The sequence below is a fragment of the Panthera uncia genome, assembly GCF_023721935.1.
Source record: "Panthera uncia isolate 11264 chromosome D3 unlocalized genomic scaffold, Puncia_PCG_1.0 HiC_scaffold_9, whole genome shotgun sequence".
NCBI classification, from domain to species: domain Eukaryota; kingdom Metazoa; phylum Chordata; class Mammalia; order Carnivora; family Felidae; genus Panthera; species Panthera uncia.
This window is the reverse complement of record NW_026057587.1, coordinates 5,040,847-5,061,416: the sequence shown is the minus strand read 5'-3', so window position 1 is coordinate 5,061,416 and position 20,570 is coordinate 5,040,847. Positions and strand designations below refer to the sequence as shown.

The 20,570-nt window shown below is 42.2% G+C and overlaps 1 protein-coding gene and 1 non-coding gene across 5 annotated transcripts in view; one reads left to right on the top strand and one right to left on the bottom strand.

The window, feature by feature from the left end:
- Positions 1-1,172: 1,172 nt before the first annotated feature.
- ZNF84 (zinc finger protein 84) overlaps positions 1,173-20,570 on the bottom strand; it is a 61,207-nt gene continuing 41,809 nt past the window's right edge. For 3 of the 4 annotated variants that reach the window (XM_049620722.1, XM_049620721.1, XM_049620723.1), the window contains 3 exons: positions 12,751-12,877; positions 12,036-12,131; positions 1,173-6,905 (listed from right to left, as the gene is read on the bottom strand). In XM_049620722.1, the coding sequence (XP_049476679.1) occupies positions 4,921-6,905; positions 12,036-12,131; positions 12,751-12,877 (2,208 nt within the window). In that variant the 3' untranslated portion in view covers positions 1,173-4,920. The remainder of the gene's footprint in view (positions 6,906-12,035; positions 12,132-12,750; positions 12,878-20,570) is intronic. The other variant, XM_049620724.1, reaches the window with a different exon arrangement.
- Positions 14,478-14,581, top strand: LOC125915092 (small nucleolar RNA U13). The gene has a single exon (XR_007455570.1). It is a non-coding gene; the product is annotated as a small nucleolar RNA U13 (small nucleolar RNA).

Sequence of the window (20,570 nt, the reverse complement as noted above, 5' to 3'; positions counted from 1 at the left end):
CCTGCACTGGGCTCGCTGCTGTCAGCATAGAGCCTGCTTCAGATCCCGCCCCCCTCTCTGCCCTTCACCATGTGCTCTCTCTGTCTCTCTCAAGCAGGGATGGCCTCACCTACCGTCACATTACCAATGATTGCCTCCAGAGGCCTTTGTGCTTCCCATACCCACAACTCTGGGCCCTGCAGGGTTAGAAGCCTTGATCTGTAAGGAGAACACACTTTTCACCAAGACAGAGCAAGTTTCCTACTTAACTGCAAGCTCCAGGTACACCGTGGGCATTGCGCTCCTTGTGTCCAGGGACCAGCAGGGCAGACGAGGAGTCGCTCTTTTTCAGGGGTACTTGATGCACGAGGAGGATGCAGTGCTGCTTACACAACAGGGTCGGGAGGAAGGAATGGATTCAGGTGATCCACTTAGGGGCTTCTTGCAACCTTCTTACCCAGTTGTGAAGGTACACGCACAGATACAGCAACTTGGTCTGAGGGCACGGGAACCATGGCTCAGACCCCTCAGCAAGGAGGTGAGCCATCAATGCCAGCAGAGGTGGCAGAGGCCCCAGAATAGCTCACAGGTGAGAGAAAACAACAGCATCAGGAGGGGCCAGTTGGTCCCAGCGAACTTTGTTTCCCCAGTCTCTCCTTGGACAGACCTAACGCTGGGAAAATGGAACTCAGCAGCGGTGGGATGGACTGTGGGCACAGAGTGAGGCCACCCAACCTTCTCCAGGGAAGGACTTGTTGCTCAGCAGCAGGGAGCGGTCAGCTGACTGCCCCCAGTTGCCGGAGTTTGTGGAGTTGGTCTCAGTTGAAGAGAGCAGATTCACTTGGGATGCTCCCCTTCCCAGGGCAACAGGCCCCTGGTGACGGAGCTCCTCGGGGATGTGGAGACCTGACCATCTTGGCCCCACAGGAGACACTCGCGAGCAGCACTTCCTTCAGAGCTTCCTACTGGTGTGGCCAGGGTCTCACCAGCCTCAGTCCAGCCTGACTTCTTCCTCCGACCCACCCCTTCCTATTCATCTTCCCATCACCCCACAGATGCTGATCCTCAATAAACACCTTGCACTCCAAACTGCATCTCAGGATCCACTTCCAGAGAACCCAACTTATCGCACAGCCTAACCTCCTGTGTTAGGAATATTTGGGTTGTGAGTAACAAACACAACTTGAACCAGATGAAGCAAGCATGAGAATTTATTAAAAGGGTATTTGGGATATCTCACAGAAGAATGCAACAACCAAGGCATGAAAAGGGCAGATGTGAGTCTGGACATCAGGACAAGAACCGGGTCCCGGAATAAGCTTCCAGGCTTCACTCTTCTCCCTCACTGCAGACTATGCTTCCCTATGTGGTGGAAAGCAGCCACCGTGAGCACCCACGTTCATAGATTACAACCTCAGTTGCTAAAACCGTATAGACAAACAAGATAGTCCCAGGTTTCCAGAAGCTTTCTAATGGAAAAGACAAGACATGCGATGATTGTATTACCACAGTGACAAACACATGTGCGGTTCATAAAGGATGGCCAAGCATTAATAAGGAACATGGGCATTTCAGTGACAGGAGACTTGTGAGATTGTAGAAATACGAAGGAACTGCAAGTAGTTCAAGGAGGCCAAAAAGTACTGTGCAGGAGGAAAGATATTCAGAAATGATGGATAGGACGGATTTATACAGAAGTCCTCATTAAGTCCACAATTAGCTACCTGCTGTTTCAACACAGAAGTGTATAATCAGAATTGCACCTTAAAATACTATGTGTAGTGTGGAAAATGGACTAAAAAAAGAATGAAGGCAAGGTGCAAGAAATTATACTTACAGCTACAAGGGTCATGGTTGGGTTAGCACATCAGCATAGGCCAGACTAGGTGCTGAACACCTAGCAGCTTGCTGGTACCGTATCTGTAGACTCATGAACCCAGCAGAGCTGACAACCTGAGCATATACTGCTGGAATAAACGGCCAAATGAGGGAAGCCTCGGATGTAGATTCCAGATGCCCACTGATCTATATTCTTCTATTGGTACAGGTATTGCTGGATAAATTGGATATTCTTTGGGTTTATTTCACCTCAGGTTCTACAGGCGATGATCTTGAGATCAAAATACCCAGAACATTGGATCCATAGAGAGAATGGTGTCAGATTACAAAAGCCCACAAAGAAACACTGAATAGAAAGGCACTCCCCAAGACTCACAGACTTGATCTCCAAATGATCCATTACTTGGTAAAAGGAATACAGTAGAACTGTCCTTGGCAGAACTGTCTTCCAGGACAGTGGGGGAACCTGGGTGGTGAAAGAGGAGGGAGGGGATGCTCTCCCTATGCATTCTACCAACATCAGCTACTATGCTCCATGAAGCTGCAAGTAAATCCCTCTTAGCATCAAAACCAGCTTTCTTCTTGATGTGGGATTTGTGGTAGGGGAAATGGGGGGACTCGTGTTTTTTTGTGGTTTACCAAGGTAATTTAAAACGTGGACACTGAAAATATCTAATTTCAGAATCAAAGACCCCTCTTCAGAAAGAGAGTACCCAGTGAGTTCTACACAGCATACCTGGGTCTCCACGTAAGGTATTTTGATAAACAAGGCCTCTGTTGCCAGCGTTAGCACTCCCTATGACTGACACATGACCCCTAAGGAAAAAATCTGCTCTTCGGTATTCAACCAGTAGGCTAAAGCCAAAGTTCGGTTATCTAGAGAGTAAACTACTGGGTTTAACTCCTTAATAGTAAATGGAACAATCTAGAACTGAAGTGAGAAAAATTAGGTCATTTTTAGACAACAGACTCCAAACTCAATCCAAGAACTAATGAATCAATATCTGGGACTAGGGAAGAGAATCAGGAGAGATAAAAATTTAAAAATGGGAGAATCTACAAAGTAAAACATAACCCTATAACTATTCATTTACAAATGAAGTTGATAAAATCCCCTTCAGGTTTGAGGGAGAAAAGCAGGAAGTCCATATGTTTGAGCATGAATAAAAATTTGGGAAGTTAGATACTTTTAAAATTACCATCCTGGTGTAGTGGATTAGAAAATTACTCTCATTGAATTCCCAATTTTTCAACAATGATGTAAAATTGGTAATTACAGGGAAGAATACTGGTAAACTCAAAGGTGCAGACACAGCACCTTGTGCATGAAAGAAGTCTTGATTTTCCCAAGTCTGGAATCAAAGTCAGGACTTTTCTGAATTTCACCATCATACAAAGAATACTATACACTTTGTCAAGGATCATTATAAAGATCACTGCAAAGTTCCACCTGAGCTAAGGGGTGGTTCATGCACTGTCAAAGCGAGCCCTACTTACAATGAAAGGTTCACAACAGGATCACCATGTGCACGGTGCAGCTGGTGAAGAGAGGCAAAGCACAGATACTTCAAATGATGAAGCAGTGAAAGGCCTACTTCCTAATACCTGTCCGGACATCACAGAAATGTGCAGGAAGGTAAAATTGGCTTCCTTGAATACATCAAAAATATATTTCTCAGCACAAAAAAATCTATACTTTACATTTTCTGAAAGTGACCCCTAAATAACTGGTTTCTCCCCCTAGCTTTTCCACAAAATATCTTATGAAACACTGAAAACAATAGCACACAGCAGATTTCATCAGAGTAACTTAAATACAAGCTGTACTTGGGCACACAGCACTTGATGTACGTACACTGGATGCACAAAGGCACCACACTGAATGAGAACAACACCTGGACAGCACTACTGCCATTTAGCTCGAGTGCTGTGTGACACAATTCACACGCCTTTCTTTTGCTCACTCAGTACACAACGAGTCACTATTGCGTTTTGCGTTCCTGTCTTTGAATACTCGTTAACCAGGTATTAGGTAAATTGTTTGAGTCTGAGATTGCAGACTTTATATAATGTTGGCTTTCGTAACGGAAGAGAAACATCAGCAACCACAGACCCGTTTATATGCCAACAAGCCATAAGGAAAAAAAGAGATGTGGTGTTATTAAGCTGCGTACTTAACAGTAAGACATGTTATACCAATTGCCATTTCAATAGTATCATTAAAACAGAAAAACCAGTGGCATGTGATTATGTCCTGACATCAGAGGCACTACTACAAGGTATGTGCATTTCATGCTCACAATTACATCATCATATGTGATTCCAAAATATGAGACACACTGTGTGACACAGGAAAATAAACCATAAGTACCACTGAGAAATGTCTTATCTAGATGTTTCAATGATTCAATTTATTCACATATTTTTAAAACTTCATACTTCAGAATGAACATGTCAATCATCAGTATGGGGTTTCTAATAACCACGTCTATAAAAAAATGTATGGCTTCCCTTTATAGCCTTATTTCTAGGGGCACGTTTCCCATTTCTTTCAATCATTAGGCTTACCCACAATGTAAATCCCCCCCACCCAAAAAAATATGGTTGGATTACCTGCTGAAGAGTGTCCCATATTTAGTATTTTCACAGAGCTTCATTCCTGAGAGTATTTTAATGCACAATGAGCTGTGATTTCTTGATGGAAATATTACCTCACTTGCCGCATTCATGGGGTTTTTCTTCATTTGCTGGATTAGGGTTTACCCCCAGTGGGCATATTTCCAACAGCTAATGAGATGTGGCCTCTGCAAAGCTTTCTGATGTTCACAGTACTCATCTTTGCTATTAATTTCCTACTGTATGCTTGCCAAGCTTTTAAAATCCACTGCATCTCATAGGCTCATTCTACTCCATGAGTTCCTATATAAGCATGTTAATCAGCTGAAAACTTTCCCTACATAACCTCACTTAGAGTTCCTACCCTAAAAGATTACTCAGACCTACAATGTGATGTGACTATTTATTTGAAAGGTTTACCATAACTGCATTTTCTGAAGTACAAAGAGGTAAGGTCTCTGTCAAAGACTAATATTAACTCCAATCCTAGGATTTCTTTGCTGTATGAGTTCTCTGGTGATTAATGAGCTGTGACTTTTGGGAGAAGGCTTTCCCACATTCATGGCATTGGTAAGGTTTCTCTCCTGTATGAATTCTCTGGTGGTTAACAAGCTGTGACTTCTGAGAGAAGGCCTTCCTACATTCACTGCATCCGTAGGGCTTCTCCCCAGTGTGTGTCCTCTGGTGCGGTATGAGGTGTGATTTCCGAGAGAAGGCTTTTCCACATTCGCTGCATTCAAAGGGTTTCTCTCCTGTATGTGTTCTCTGATGATTGATGAGACTTGACTTCTCCCTAAAGGCTTTCCCACATTCGCTGCATTCGTAAGGTTTTTCTCCTGTATGAGTTCTCTGATGTCTAATTAGCTCAGATTTCTCAAAGAAAGCTTTCCTGCAAAGACTGCATTCGTAGGGTTTCTCTCCTGTGTGGATTCTCTGGTGAGTATTGAGCTGTGACTTCTGGGAGAAGGCTTTTTCACAATCCCTGCACCCGTATGGTTTCTCTCCTGTATGAGTTCTCTGGTGAGTTGCGAGACTGGACTTCTCACCAAAAGCTTTCCCACATTCAGTGCATTCATAGGGCTTCTCTCCTGTATGAGTTCTCTGATGTGATATGAGATGGGACTTCTGACAAAAGGCCTTCCCACACTCACTGCACACATAAGGCTTTTCTCCTGTGTGAATTCTCTGATGATTAGTAAGGCTTAATTTTTCACTGAAAGCCTTCCCGCACTCACTGCATTCATAGGGCTTTTCTCCTGTGTGAGTTCTCTGATGTCTGACAAGCTGAGATTTCCTGCTGAAGGCTTTCCCACATTTACTGCATACAAAGGGTTTCTCTCCTGTGTGTGTCATCTGATGGGATATGAGATGTGACTTCTGGGAGAAGGCTTTCCCACACTGAATGCACCCATGAGGCTTCTCTCCTGTATGAGTCCTCTGATGGTTAATGAGACTTGACCTCTCTCTGAATGCTTTACGACATTCACTGCATTCATAGGGCTTCTCTCCAGTATGAATTGTCTGATGTCTAATGAGCTCTGATTTCTCAAAGAAGGCTTTTCTACAATCACTACACCCATAGGGTTTTGTTCCTGTGTGAGTCCGGTGATGTGTAACGAGTTGTGATTTCCTGCTGAAGGCCTTCCCACATTCTCTGCATTCAAAAGGTTTCTCTCCTGTATGAATTCTCTGATGATTAATAAGATTTGACTTCTCACTAAAGGCCCTTCCACATTCGTTGCACCCATAGGGTTTCTCACCTGTGTGTGTCCTCCAGTGTGATATGAGATGGGACTTCCGGGAGAAGGCTTTCCCGCATTCACCACATTCATATGGTTTCTCTCCTGTGTGTGTCCTCTGATGGGATGTGAGCTGTGACTTTTGGGAGAAGGCTTTCCCACACTGGCTACAATTGTAAGGTTTCTCTCCTGTGTGAGTCCTGTGATGTGTAACAAACTGTGACTTCTGGGGAAAGGTTTTGCCACACTTACCACAGCCATAGGCTATCTCCCTTATGTGTCTGGTCTGATGTTTAATGAGACTTGATCTCTTAGTGAAGCGTTTCCTACATTCACTGCATTCATAGAGTTTCTCCCCTAGACGAGTTCTGTGAAATATGATAATCTGTGACTTCTTAGAACTAATTTTATCATATTTATCATATTCATAGTATTTTAACCAAGCATCAGTTTCTTCAGGCTTGGTATCGAGAAACAACTTATCAAATACACTGAAACCATCCGATTCTGTCTTTCCATAATCTGCCTTTGGAATTAGTAAATCTAAATGATGTTTTAAAAATAATCCATCTACATTATCTTCACTGTTTGATTTCCTTAAAGGAACAAAGTTCATGCTCAGATTGAGTTTTTTTCCAAATGCATCACATTCGTGATCCTGTTTCAGATTTCTAAGCTTCTCCTGGTCATCCTGGCGCCACGTCATGTGACCATTTCCTTGCAAGTCTTGTTCTACAAAGAAATAAAAACCTGTGAATGTTTCTGTGGTTGTCTTTCCTAAATGAAAAACCAGCAATGCTACGTAAGGGGATGAATGCTGGGGAAGGCCGTTTCCCAGTCCCAGGTAGAAGGTCTATCCTCTAGGTACTGGGGAAAAAAAGAAAATAAAATGCTATAAATAGGAATGACATACAGGCAGTATATTATGTCACCTGTGATTGTGGTCAAATATAAGTTTATAAAAAGTAAGAGAATGTAAAAAATATATCAAGAGCAACGAGGAACAAAGAAAGGAGGTTGGAAGAAGCACTGATCCAATATTGTGAGGAAATGATTTCCTCAACACCTACTGAGTACACACTGTGCCCCAGGTGGAGCACGAATCGCAAGAGACAGGAAACAAGCCCCTGACCTTGCGCAACTTAATTGTAATGGAAAAGAAAACAAATAGAGAAAATTAACAGGTTGACAGAGTAACCACTAAAGCCATTACAAGCTTAGAGAATGAGAAATCATATTTGTCCCTTTTCCCATTTTAAAATTTTCTGAACGTTTTAAACTTACCAGAAACATTTTCAGCATTATCACCAAGAGAGCCACTTCGTGGAGCACACCATTTTTCATCTAACGTGTTTAGGCACAAAACCTCACAATCTATGTGTTCTTTCACTGAAAATATCTTAAGATACAAGTTCCCATTCTTCAAATATTCTCAATTTGCCCTTTATTATATAGCTCTTTTGTCATTATTCTCACAACATAACCACTTAGGCCACTGTTATAAGTGTTCTTCAAAAGGCTTATTTTTCACTAATAATCAACACTTGGAATTTTTCCTGAGCTCTTACCCACAGGTATGAAAGCCAACCAGTAATGTGAAAAACTTTTTAAAGACTTAAATGTCAATCAAGGGTAATAAATTTGCAGGAAACCCACAACTTACTGTTGGCCATATCCATTCAGGAGGTGGAGTCAACAAGATTTGCTGATGGATTTGACATGTAAGGAATAAGGGAAAGCAAGGAATCAAGAATGAACCCTAAGACTGGGGTTTGAGCAATTCAGTGGATTATGGTGTTCATTACTGAGTTGAGAAGAATGAAGGAAAATGAAGTCTGGGGGTTAAAATCAAAAGTCTACTACAGAAATATTAGCTTTGAGATGTACCTTACAAGTTTGAATAAAGTGGTAACAGGAAACGTGAGAACAGAAAATGAGTACTTACAAATTAAACTTGTAATTTTGTTCCTTTAACTGTTACATTGTTAAACTAAATACACATTTGGAAATTGTATCCAACTTCTTCCAACTTTAATTTTTCCCCATTAGAAAAATGGGTTTGCTTCATGTTTGACCATTTGTAGTATATCCCAGATACCCCAACTCTCCCCACCACTTTTTTCTGCTGTAGCTTGTTTATTTTTAAGTACTTTATTTTTTATTTTAGAGAGAAAGAAAGCATGAGTGAGGAAGAGGGGCAGAAGGAGAAAGAGAGAGAATCACAAGCAGGCTCCACGTAGGGCTCAATCCCATGACTCCGGGATCATGACCTGAGCTGAAATCAAGAATCAGATGCTCAACCGACTGAGCAACCCAGGTGTTCCTCTCTGCTGTAATTTAATCCATCTTAATATCTCCGTAAAATAGCCTTCCAACTGGTTTCCCTGCTTCCCGTTAATTTTCTACTCTGCAGTCAGGTTAAGCTTTTTAAAATACAAATCAGATAATTTTATTATAATTTAAAACTGTTTGAATCAATTCAAACTCCTTCCTATTGCTTACAAGTTGATGTATGATCCAGTTTCCGCACACTCCCCAACCCCTATCTCCCTGAGGCAAGGCCTTTCTAAGTAACTAAGTCCCTTCCTGACTTAATACATTCACATTTATCATTCCTTTTTTTTAATATTTATTTTGAGAAAGAGAGAGTGCGAGCAGGGGAGGGGCAGAGAGAGAAAGAGAGAGAGAGAATGAACCCCAAGCAGGCTCTGCACTGTCAGAGCAGACTGACACAGAGCTCGAACTCACAAACCATGAGATCATGACCTGAGCTGAAATCAAGAGTCAGATGCTTAACCGACTGAGCCCCCCAGGCACCCCCATATTTGTCATTCCTTTAAGGAACACTTTCTCCTAATTCAGATAGCTTGTTCCTTTCAGTCTTCATGTCTAGAGTTGCCTTCTCCACATGACCCTGTTATGGATCAAATGTTTGTGTCATTCCCCAAAATTTATATATTTCAGCTTTAACCTCCGGTGTGGTTGTATTTGGAAATGAGATTCCAAAGGAAGGAATTAAGGTTAAATGAGATCATAATGGCAGGGCCCTGATTCAAAAAGATTAGTATCCTTATCAGAAACACCAGAGTACTCCTTGGCCCCTAATCTACCCACATGCATGAATGAGGAAAGGCCATATGAGGGCAGAGCTACATTGCTACAAGCCAGCAAAACAGCTTTCATCAGAACCCAAATCACGCAGGCACCTTGATCTTGGGACTTCCAGCCTCCAAAACTGTGGGAGTAACTTCCTGAGCAGACTAACACTCTCTCTACCATATTATTATCTACCTTATTTCTATAAGAGCACTTTCAGGATCTCGGTTTTACCCTGGTTATTTGAAAACTTGTTCACTTTTATCCTCCCGTGAGAAAGTAAGCACTGTGTAGACAAGGAATACCCACACCATCCAGCACAATACCTTAAAAATAATAAGAGAAATCAACACATATTCAATTTTCTATGAATTGCTAAAGTTGTTGTGCAGAAAAGAGTTGGCACCAGGCCTGAGAGTGCTATGCACACACGACTACTTGCAAGGTTGCTCTTGGCTAGCATTTGGGAACCTGGGTTTCTGGAGTGTTCCTACCATTCCCCAGCTGATAAAAGGAGCTCCCTGTGGTGGACTGTGTGCGAACCACGTGGTTTATGGTGAGTACCTGGTCTCCTGGGAGTCTGAAATGCTGGACTCCTAGCTGAAGTGCTAGGCAGAGGTGCCTCTGACCAGCTCCCAATAAAACCCTGGGTGCTGGGTCTTTAGTGACCTTTCCTGGGCAGAAATACCACACATACTACTGCATTTTCATTGCTGGGGGAGAAGCGAGCTCTGTGTCACCCTCATGGAGGGAGCAGCACAGGAAACCTGCACCTGGATTCCTCCAGACTCTGCTTGTGCCTGTTCCATGGTGATGCAGCTATGTGTCATTATGTCACTGTAATAAATCTTAGCCATTCCTACAACATCCGCAGTCCCGTTGAACCTCTGAGCATAGTGGTGTTCTTGGGGACCCTGAAGTGCGGGCCTTGTTAATTTTGACAACTAACTTTGCGCTACATCGCAGTGAAACATAAATGTTCACTATTTAAATGCAGAGTTAAAAAAATTGGATGCAAATGTCACTTCTTAAGTAAGTTCTATGCTTCTGTATGGTATTTTCCAGGTATTTTACTTTTTAATCACTTTAGTAGAAACTCAAGTGGTGGCTATCAATGAGAGAGGGGCACATAAACAAAAAAATCACAAGAGTTTCTCAAACTACAAATTCCAGTTCTAGAATACTACATTTTAAAATACGTATACGCCACTCTACTGAATCAAATCCCCATGTGATCTAATGCACACCTGGCTAAAAACACCTGTATTAGAACAGTGGGCTTGTGGAGAAGAATTTGCAGAATGAATCCTGTCTGACACAGAGCTGGGTATAAAACTATAAGCCTGTGTCTGTGCATGCACACAAAGCTCAGAGACCAACCAACTAAAGAATATTACCCAGCCTGTGATCAGGTCTGGAATGGGACTTCCGAAAAAAGTGAGACCAACTGAGCTGGACAGTCAAGGAACATTCCATGTGTATGAATGTGTATGTGAAAACAGAGTTTGTGTGGAAGGGATTAAGATAAAACACAGCACAATCAAACGGAGATGCAGAGAAGAATAAGTATTTCGTCTGAAAACACTGAGAAATGTTCAAATGGAGTTGACCATGAATTTGAGGAAGAGGGTATAAACAGCAGGAGAGGCTGCACAGATTCACACAGTGGAGAGCCTGAAAGAAGAGGCTATAGGCTGTAGCAGACTCTTGTCAATGCCTCAGCTACATTCAGATGGCACCTGCACCCTGGGAAGACTGTGGGGCCCACCCCAGGCACCCATCTCTCTCTGCCCAAAATAATCCTTAAGCTGCAAGCGCATTCTTGGTCTGTGTGCAGGGATTCTGGGCATTCTGGAGAATTCACGAACGCCCCCAGAGCAACGCTCAAGCCCTGAGCACTGGGCATTAGCAGGTGACCGGCTTCCTGGTCCCTCGGGGGGTCCAGGCAGCCGCCACAGGTGAGCACCCTTCCATCACAGGCACTGCCATTCCCTCCCCACCCCCATATCAACGCCCTTCCTCCCACCGCAGTGCCACTCAGATACGTATCTCAGGGGGTGATTTCGAGGGAGCCTGAACTTATAAAAGAAGGTTAGATTCTACACCTATCTAGAAATTTGGATAATTCAGTAAGTGAAGTAAATTCCAAATCCAATTATTTGGATAATTCAGATGTCCCTAAGGGACATCATGGGCCTAGTTTTAAGTGTGCATTGAGGAGTTAAGTTAAAAAGATAACTTCCAAAGGGCAAAAAACTTAAATAAGAGAGAGACCATTCAATGTACTCCGTGGTATCCAATCTACAGGAAAAGTACAACAGAACCTAATTTTAAAAAGGGAGAAAAAGGACCAATTGTTTGGGAGGAACAAGCAACTGTTCTCAGCTGTACAGAGGCTGAATGGAGTGCAGTGGGCCCACGGGGTACTTCTCTGGGCATCAGACACCCCACTGAGGCGAGAAAGAAACCTCCTAACTGTATAAGCAGACGTGTCTAACCGTAGGTGAGCAGAGAACAGAAGATTAAACATGTCAGAATATGAAAGAAGCCAAAGTTCCAGACTTGGCAGACAGGGAGTAGTTCATGGCCTAAACAAGCTGGAAGCAAAGAAGCCACACCTAAAGACACAAAGTGGCTCACATCAGGTGTTCTGAAACCCCACCACGGGGCCAGAGATTGTGAAAAGAGCTCTCTAAAGCACATTTCAGAGATGTCATCAACCAGTGACCAACTGAGACTGAATTTCTGGCCGGTTCTCACACGCACCTGAGCAGTCTGCACTTAGAACTTCTCCATCTCCCACCCATGGCTCTTCTCCTTGCTCCAGCTTGAAGATGACATCAGGTTTCATAACTTCATACCCTGTTCAGGGGAAAACACAAAAGCCTTGACCCTGACTGCTTGGGCTTCAGGGCCACCGAAGAAACAGAAAGATTTGGCATCACACCGGCCCAGTGAAGTACCCATCTGTGTATGAACAGACTAAATAATTCTCAACAGCAGGGGTCTCCCTGGTGGCTGATGGTTCTAAGATTGTTCACTTCTGTAATCCAAATACAAAACCATTACATGCTTCAGAGGCTCCTGAGCCCATCAGCCTGGGTTCAAATCCAGGCCCTTTCAATGACTAGCTGTCAACCCTTGGGAAAGTGACTTAAAAGGAGCAGAACTGTACCTGCTATACAAAACTGCTCTGTAAGTAATTCAACACAGAAGAAGCAAGTGAAACATAGCCATTTCCTCGCATTAGGTGCCAACCCCCCATGAATGCGGTAAGTTTCGGAGGACGCATAAAGAAAATAAGCCTTCGTAATTGGAAGGCAGGTCCAGATGTTTTCCCTAGTGTCACAGTGCACGGAACTTTTAATCTCCTGAATTCAGGTTCAAAACCATTAAAAAATTCAGAACCCCCACAGCTCTCAGCAACTAAACAAGTAAGGTATTAGGCATAGTCTGAGGTCCTCCAGGAAGTTCTTCTTACCCAGCGAAACTAGGCTGCTGTAGTTCTCCAGCATGACATCCTTGTATAAGTCCTTCTGACTGGGGTCCAGGAGTTGCCACTCCTTCTGGGTGAAGTCCACAGATAAATCCTCAAATGAGAATGCCTCCTGTAAAAGCATAACCCTGGTCAATCTGAAGCAATTATCACTCTGAGAGATAGGAAAGAATTGGAGTGTAAGCACATTTTTCTCATCACAGCAAGTTATGGAGAATGACTGTGTCCTTTGCACGGTATTTCTGCAATAAAACACGACGATGCACTCTTCCACCCTTCCATATATACAATACATTAGAAATGGAATTCGGGAGTTTAAATCTCAACAGGGGGCGTATGAATGGCTCAGCTGGTTGAGGGTGTGACTCTTGACTTCGGCTCAAGTCATGATCCCAGGGTTGTGAAATCAAATGTCAGGCTCCATGCTGAGCCTGGAGTCTGCTTAGGATTCTCTCTCCCTCTGTCCCTCTTCTGGTCACACACATACTCTTTCTCGGCCCCCCCCCCAAAAAAAAAATCAAATTAAAAAAATAAATAAATAAAAATTCAAAAATCTTCTGAACCACCAACAAAATATTTACTGAACCTCAAATCTGCCACCAGAGAGGTGGTACCCAAAAAAAGGTAATAACACAATACCCTAAAAAACTGCATAGTCTTGTAGAGGCTACAAATATATACGCCTATTCATACAATAAGCTGCTGTAGCTGAGGCACCACGTGGGTCAAAGCAAGGACAGCTTCAATTTCGGTGTCAACTCAGGCTCTCTGCAAGAGGTAAAGCCTGAGGTGAGTTTTAAGAAATTAGCAATGCTTTCCACAAAAAAAGGAGGTGCAAAGGCATTCTGAGAGCCAACAGCTCCAATGAAACCCCAAAACCAGGAGAGTTGAGGAGATACAAACAGTTCAGTTAGATAAGAACACAAGGTACAAAGTAGTAATTAGATTAAAAGGCCACATGGGGGGTGGGGGGGCAGACTGGTTAACAGAGATAGACACTTTCTCATTGTCAACAGCTAGCCATGATTCCATGAGATGAGAGAGATATAACCAAATCTAGGTTTTAGAAAGGTTTCTGGATTTAGGTCAAGATGGATTTCCATCTCGGGAGTGCCCAGGTGGCTCAGTTTGTTGAGCATCCAACTTCGGCTCAGGTCATGATCTTGCAGTTTGTGGCTCAAGTCCCGCGTCAGGCTCTGTGCTGACAGCTCAGAGCCTGGAGCCCGCTTCAGATTGTGTCTCCCTCTCTCTCTGCCCCTCCTCTGCTCATGATCTCTCTCTCTCTCTCAAAAATAAACATTAAGAAAAAAAATTTTTAAAGAGATGGATTTCCATCCCAAAGTTACCTGAGATGATCAGAAAACATGCACTCTAAATAATCCATAATAGCATCAGAAAATAAGAAACCTGACTCTAAGCAGCACATCATACACTCTGAGAAGAGCTGGTGAACCTGAAGACAGTCAATAAAAGTACCCATTTTGAGCAACTGAGGAAAAAAAACCCAAAAACTTAAAAAAGAGCTCAGACACTCAGGGCTCAGGACACTGTCACCAAATGCATGTCAGAGGAGTTCCAGAAGGAAAAAAGCAAGAACATGGTGGAAAACAGAAATGATGGCCAAATGCTCCTCAAATGGGGCAAAAGGCATAAGTCAACAGGAAACTCAGTGATCCCCCAACTGGATGATAACATAAAGAAAGCCACCACCGAGCCTTTTGTAGTTCATAAGCATGATAAGTGAGCGTTCACGCCACCGTGTGACATGTGCCACCCTTAAACCTTGTTACGACGTCGGCACATTACATGTCTGACGTGAAAAAAAGAAAGCCACCACCAAACACATCATAATCAAACTGCTACAGAATACAGACAAGGAAACAGTCACCTCACTTACAGAGAACAACAATTCAAATGACTGTAAATTTCCTATTAAAAAGCAGAGGCCAGAAAAGGAAAACACTTTAAAAGTGCTGAAAAGAAAAACCTGTTAACCGAGGATTTTGTAACCAGCTTATTCAACAGGAATAATTGTGACGTGAGGGCATTTTCTCTTATGAAGAAAAACTAAGAGAATCCAGGGCAGCAGAGCTGCTGGCAAAGGGCTGACAGATGAGAGGCCTTCTGAAGGAAGCAGTACCAGCAGGCAACTCCAGGCTCAAGAATTAAGAACAGGGATGGCAAATATCCATGCAAATACAACACAATCTTCTCCTCTTACGTTCTTTGCCGTTCTTTGTCTTCCTTCCTCCCTCCCTTCCTTTCTTTACTGTTCACTTATTTTTAAGAGAGAGAGACAGAGACAGAGCATGAGTGGGGGAGGGGAAGACAGAGAGGGAGACACAGAATCCGAAGCAGGCTCCAGCCTCTGAGCTGTCAGCACAGAGCCCGACGTGGGGCTCGAACCCACGAACTGTGAGATCATGACCTGAGCTTGTGTCGGGACGCTTAACTGACTGAGCTACTCAGATGCTCCTTTTTTTTTTTTTAAATGTTGATTTATTTATTTTGAGAGAGAGCTCACGCACAAGAGTGGGGTAGGGGCAGAGAGACAATTTCAAGCAGGCTCCACACTTGACCCATGAACCATGAGATCACGACCTGAGCCAAAGTCAAGAGTCAGACACTTAACCAACTAAACCACCCAAGTGCCCCTCCTCTTCGTTCCTTGAAGTATGTTTGACCGCTGGATGCAAAAATCGTAGTATTGTAGTATCTTCTGATGGATTTTCAATATGCAAAGGTGTAACATAAACACAGCAGACAGAGCGTCACAACACCTAGACAATGTAAGGTTTCCACATTCCTATCCAAGTAACAAGATATAAAACTGTTGCACTTCAAACTACACAACTGAAAAATGAAAAGGCAAGCCACAATCAGGAAAAAATTATTTGCAAATCCTACTTACGTTGAAAAAAAAAACTTGACTCAGAACTTATAAGAAAAACCTCTTAGAACTCAATAAAAAAACTAAATTAAAATTTTAAGAAAAGTTAAAAAGTAGGTAGGGGCACCTGGCTGGCTCAGGTGACTCTTGATCTCGGGGTTAGCGGTTCAAGTCCTGCATGGACGTAGAGCTTATTTTAAAAAGATATTAAAAAATAGGGGCACCTGGGTGGCTCAGTTGGTTGGGCATCCAACTTCGGCTCGGATCATGATCTCACGGTTCCTGGGTTGTAGCCCCACGTCGGGCTCTTTGCTGACAGCTTGGAGACTAGAGCCTGCTTTGGATTCTGTGTCTCCCTCTCTCTCTGCCCCTCCCCTTCTCGTGCTCTGTCTCTCTCTCTCTCAAAAATAAATGAGCATTAAAAACATTAAAAAAAAGATATTAAAAAATAAAAATTAAAATTAAAAGTAGGTAGAATATTTTAATATATTTTATCAAAGAAGATACAGGAACGGCTAATAAGCACATGAGCACATGAAACAATGACCAACATCATTAGTTATGAAGGAAATTAAAACCATAATGAAACACCACTTCACACTCGCCCTAATGATAAAAAGATAGATGATAAGTATTGGAAAGGATGTGGAGAAACTGGAACTCAACACTGCTAGAAATACAAAGTGGTCTGACACGATGGACTGTGGCAGTTTCTTAAAAAGCAAATATAATTTGACCATACAACCCAGCAATTACACTCTTAGGTATAGACTCCAGAGAAATGAAAACGTGTTCATGTAAAACTTGTACATGGCTGCTCCTGTGAGCAGCACTTATAACCACTGCGAGGGGTAAATAATCCACATGCCCAGCAAGTAGTAAAGAGACAAAGAGAGGTATATCCATTTAATGGAACACTAGTCCACAATAAAAAGAATGAATTTCTGACATATGCTAAAATGTTGACGGACTTCAAAAACCTATGCTAATGCAAAGAAGCTAGACACAAAAGAATACACATTATATAAATCCACTGATATGAAATGTCCAAAAAGAAACCCTATATGGAGAGGAAGCAAATTGGTGGTTTCCTTAGCTATGGATGGAAATAGGAATTGACTGCAAAATGACAAAATTCTCCTGGGATGAAACAAACCCTCTAAAACTGGAGGGTAAGGACAGTAACACAACATAAAATTACCAAAAAATCACCCCAGTATATACTTAAATTGGGTAGATCCTACTGAGGTCATAGTTCAAAAAAGCTGTTAAAAAAGATAACAAAATTAGTAAATTTATGTTAATGTATTTGACAACTTAGATGAAACAGATATTCAAACAGTGCACTCAAAAATTACACAATATGAAATAAAAATCTGTATTAGTTGAATGTTAAAAAGACTGACCCCATGCCCCAAAACCTTCCTTCAAAGAAACCTCCAAATCTATGAGGCTTCAGAGGTGAATTCTTGCAACCATTTAAGGAATAAATAAAGTGACTTCACAGAAATTCCTCCAGAGACCAGAGCAAGAGTGTAAACTTCTCAACTGACTGTATAAGGCCAGCAGACCAAACCAAAGAAGAACACAAAAGGAGTGAACATCACAGGGAAATTAATAGAAACAAAATTCCTAACAAAAAGCCATATATAAACAAAGCATAATGTGAGTTGACCAAATAAGGTTTCCTTCAGCAGTGCAAGACAGGGTTAGCATTCAGAAATCCATAAAAATTAACAGAATACGGGAAAAAAAAACATTATTTCAACAGACGTGGAAAAGGCATATAATAAAAATCTGTTCATTGTGAAATACTGTCAAACAAACTAAGAATCGAACAAACCTAATAATCATAACCTACCAATATCTACAGCTAACATCACACTTAACGGCAAAATAAGGAATATTTGCTCCCTGAGGACTGGAATAGCATTATCTAAAAGAATGTTTTGTGATGACTTAAATGTCCTCTATCTGCACCATCCAACAAGGTAGCTGTTAGCCACAAACATCTACTGAATACTTCAAAGGTGACTAGGAAAGGACTTTTTAGTTTTACTTATTTTTAACCAACTTATATTTATTTTTATTTATTTTTAATGTGTGTTTGTTTTTAAGACAGAGGATCTAAAGTGAAGAGGGCTCTGTACTGACAGCAGACAGCCCGACATGGGGCTCGAACTCAAGAACAATGAGATCATGACCTGAGCCGAAGTCAAACACTTAACCGACTGAGCCACCAAGGCACCCCTCAGCTTTTTATTTTTTCAGAGACAGAGCACTCAAGAGTGTGTGTGCAACGGGGGTAGGAGCAGAGGGAGAGAGAATGTTAAGCAGTCCCCATGCCCAGCCCAGAACCCAACTACGCAGGGCTCGATCTCACCACTCTGAGATTATGACCTGAGCCAAAATCAGGAGTCAGACGCTTGACTAAGGCACCCAAGAGCCCCTATTTTTAACTAATTTAAATTTAGACAGCACAGGCAGCTAATGGCAAACGGCTGTATAATTTGTCTGGCCTCTGTGTCAGATTCCTGGGACAGAGCCTTGCTCTTCCCCAGTGACAGAAATGCTTTTATTATTCATGGGGCCCCCTCCTGAGTTTATGCTTCTCACAAAAAAGGTGACTCACAGTGGGCTCCTAGTCTTCCGGATGGACACTGGCTGGAAAGATCAACCATCTGATTAAACAGTTGAGGCTTTGAGTCAGGTGGTATCAGCACAACCTCCAGGAAGGGGAGAAGGCTGAGCTCAATCATACAGTCACTGATTCAATCAACCTACATGACCATACCTACGTGATAAAAACTCCATAAAAATTCTGGACATTGGAACGTGAGGTTAGCTTCCTAGGTGGTGAACACAAAAACGTGCCAGAAACGTGATGTGCCCTGATTCCACAGGGAGAGGGCACAGAAGCTCTGCATCCACAACCCTCCCAGACCCCATCCTATGTGTCTCTTCATTTGGCTGGTTCCAGTTTGTGTTGTTGATAAGAAAACTGTAATTGTAAGTATAACACTTCCCTAAGTTCTATGACTTGTTCCAGCAAACATGAAGGGGTCATGGGAGCCCCCCCCAATTTGTAGCCAGTTGGTCACAAGTACAGGTGGCTCGGGAGACTTATAGCTGGCAACTGAAATGAGAGCAGTCTTGTTGGGTGTCCTTAACCCGCAGTCTGTACTAACTCCAGATGGTGCCAGAAACGAATGCTGGAATGCACCAGACAGAAAGCAGTGCCCGCCGAGAGCAGGGAGGCAATGACACTTCGAACCCACATTGTCCAGGAGGTCCTGGCCAGTACAATAAAATGCAAGGAAAAAGTACAAATACTGAAAAGAAGATGTAACACTGTCGTGCATAGTATGACCGCTATGTAGGATTTTAAGAAATCCTACAAACAATGATATTTAGTTAACTGTGGATATTCTTTGACACCACACCAAAACTAATCAACTTATAGTCTCTTAAAAATGAGCTACAACAGGGGCGCCTGAGTGGCTCAGTGGCTTAAGCATCTGACTCAGGCTCGGGTCATGATCTCACGGTTCATGAGTCCGAGCCCCGCATCGAACTCTGTGCTGACAGCTCGGAGCCTGGAGCCTGCTTCGGATTCTGTGTCTCCCTCTATCTCTGCCCCTCCCCCACTCATGCTCTCGGCTCTCATAAATGAATAAATGTAAAAAAATTTTTAAAAAAAAAATGAGCGGCAGTGTACAACCTCCACCTTTATCAATTAATGAGCTTCTCATATTGTTACATTAAAATCTAACGTTTTATCTTGATCTTTCAGTGGATAATTTTCCCATTAAAGATTTTATAACATCAAGCATTAGTCATGTGGAAAATATTGGTTTTATGAGTTAAAGTCTTCTCACAAAAAAACAGCTTTACCAGTTAATTCTGTAGACATTTAATGAAGAAATAATTCCTGTTTTACTAAACAATTACCAAACACAGAAGCAAGAACACAACCCTATACTTTGATACAAGCATCACCTTGATAACAAAACTCAGTAAGGATACTGCAAGAAAGGAAAAGCAAAGGCCAGTTTACACATGAACATTGATGTGAAAATCCTAAATGACAACTATACTGAGCAATATGTAAAGAAGAAAATATAGCAAGACTGAGCTGGAGGGGCACCTGGGTGGCTCAGTCGGTTGAGTGTCCAGCTCTTCATTTCGGCTCAGATCGTGATCTCACACTTGTGAGGGTGGAGCCTGCTGAGGATTCTCTCTGCCCCTCTCCTGCTCACCCTCTCTCTCAAAATAAATAAATAAACTTAAAAAAAAAAAATTTAAGGCTAAGTCAGAGTTACTCCTGGGTAGATAATCAGTCTCTCCTCAGTCCCGGGGCAGGCAGCATTTCCTGCCCGTGGGTCCTATCCCTGTGCTTTAAGAAAATCACCTTTTTGCACTGGGGGAAAGAAAAAAAAGGACTAAGTTGGAGTTTATCCGAGAAATTCAAAATTCAAGTTGCATTTAACATTAAAAGGAATATATATATTCACTACTTTAACAGATTAAGAAAAGATATGTAATCACTTCAATAGATGCAGATAAAGAATATTTGCAAATTAAAAGAATGTCCACAAGAACTACAAACAACAGAAAAAAACTGAACAAAATTGCTAAAATGCTCGTTTAAATTTTCATATAGAAGGACTGGATTTCATAAGGAAGGAATACAAAAATATGAAAAAGAACAAGCAGATGAGAAAAGAGTAAAACATACCAAAAACTGAAAAGTAATCAACATTTGTTACAAAAAGTCTTAGCAGGGGCGCCTGGCTGGCTTAGGAGGAGGACTGTCCGACTCCTGATCTAAGAGGGTCGTTGACTTCAGGCCCCACAATCGGTATACAGCTTACTTAAAAAAAAAAAAAAAAAAAAAGTCCTGGGGCACCTGGGT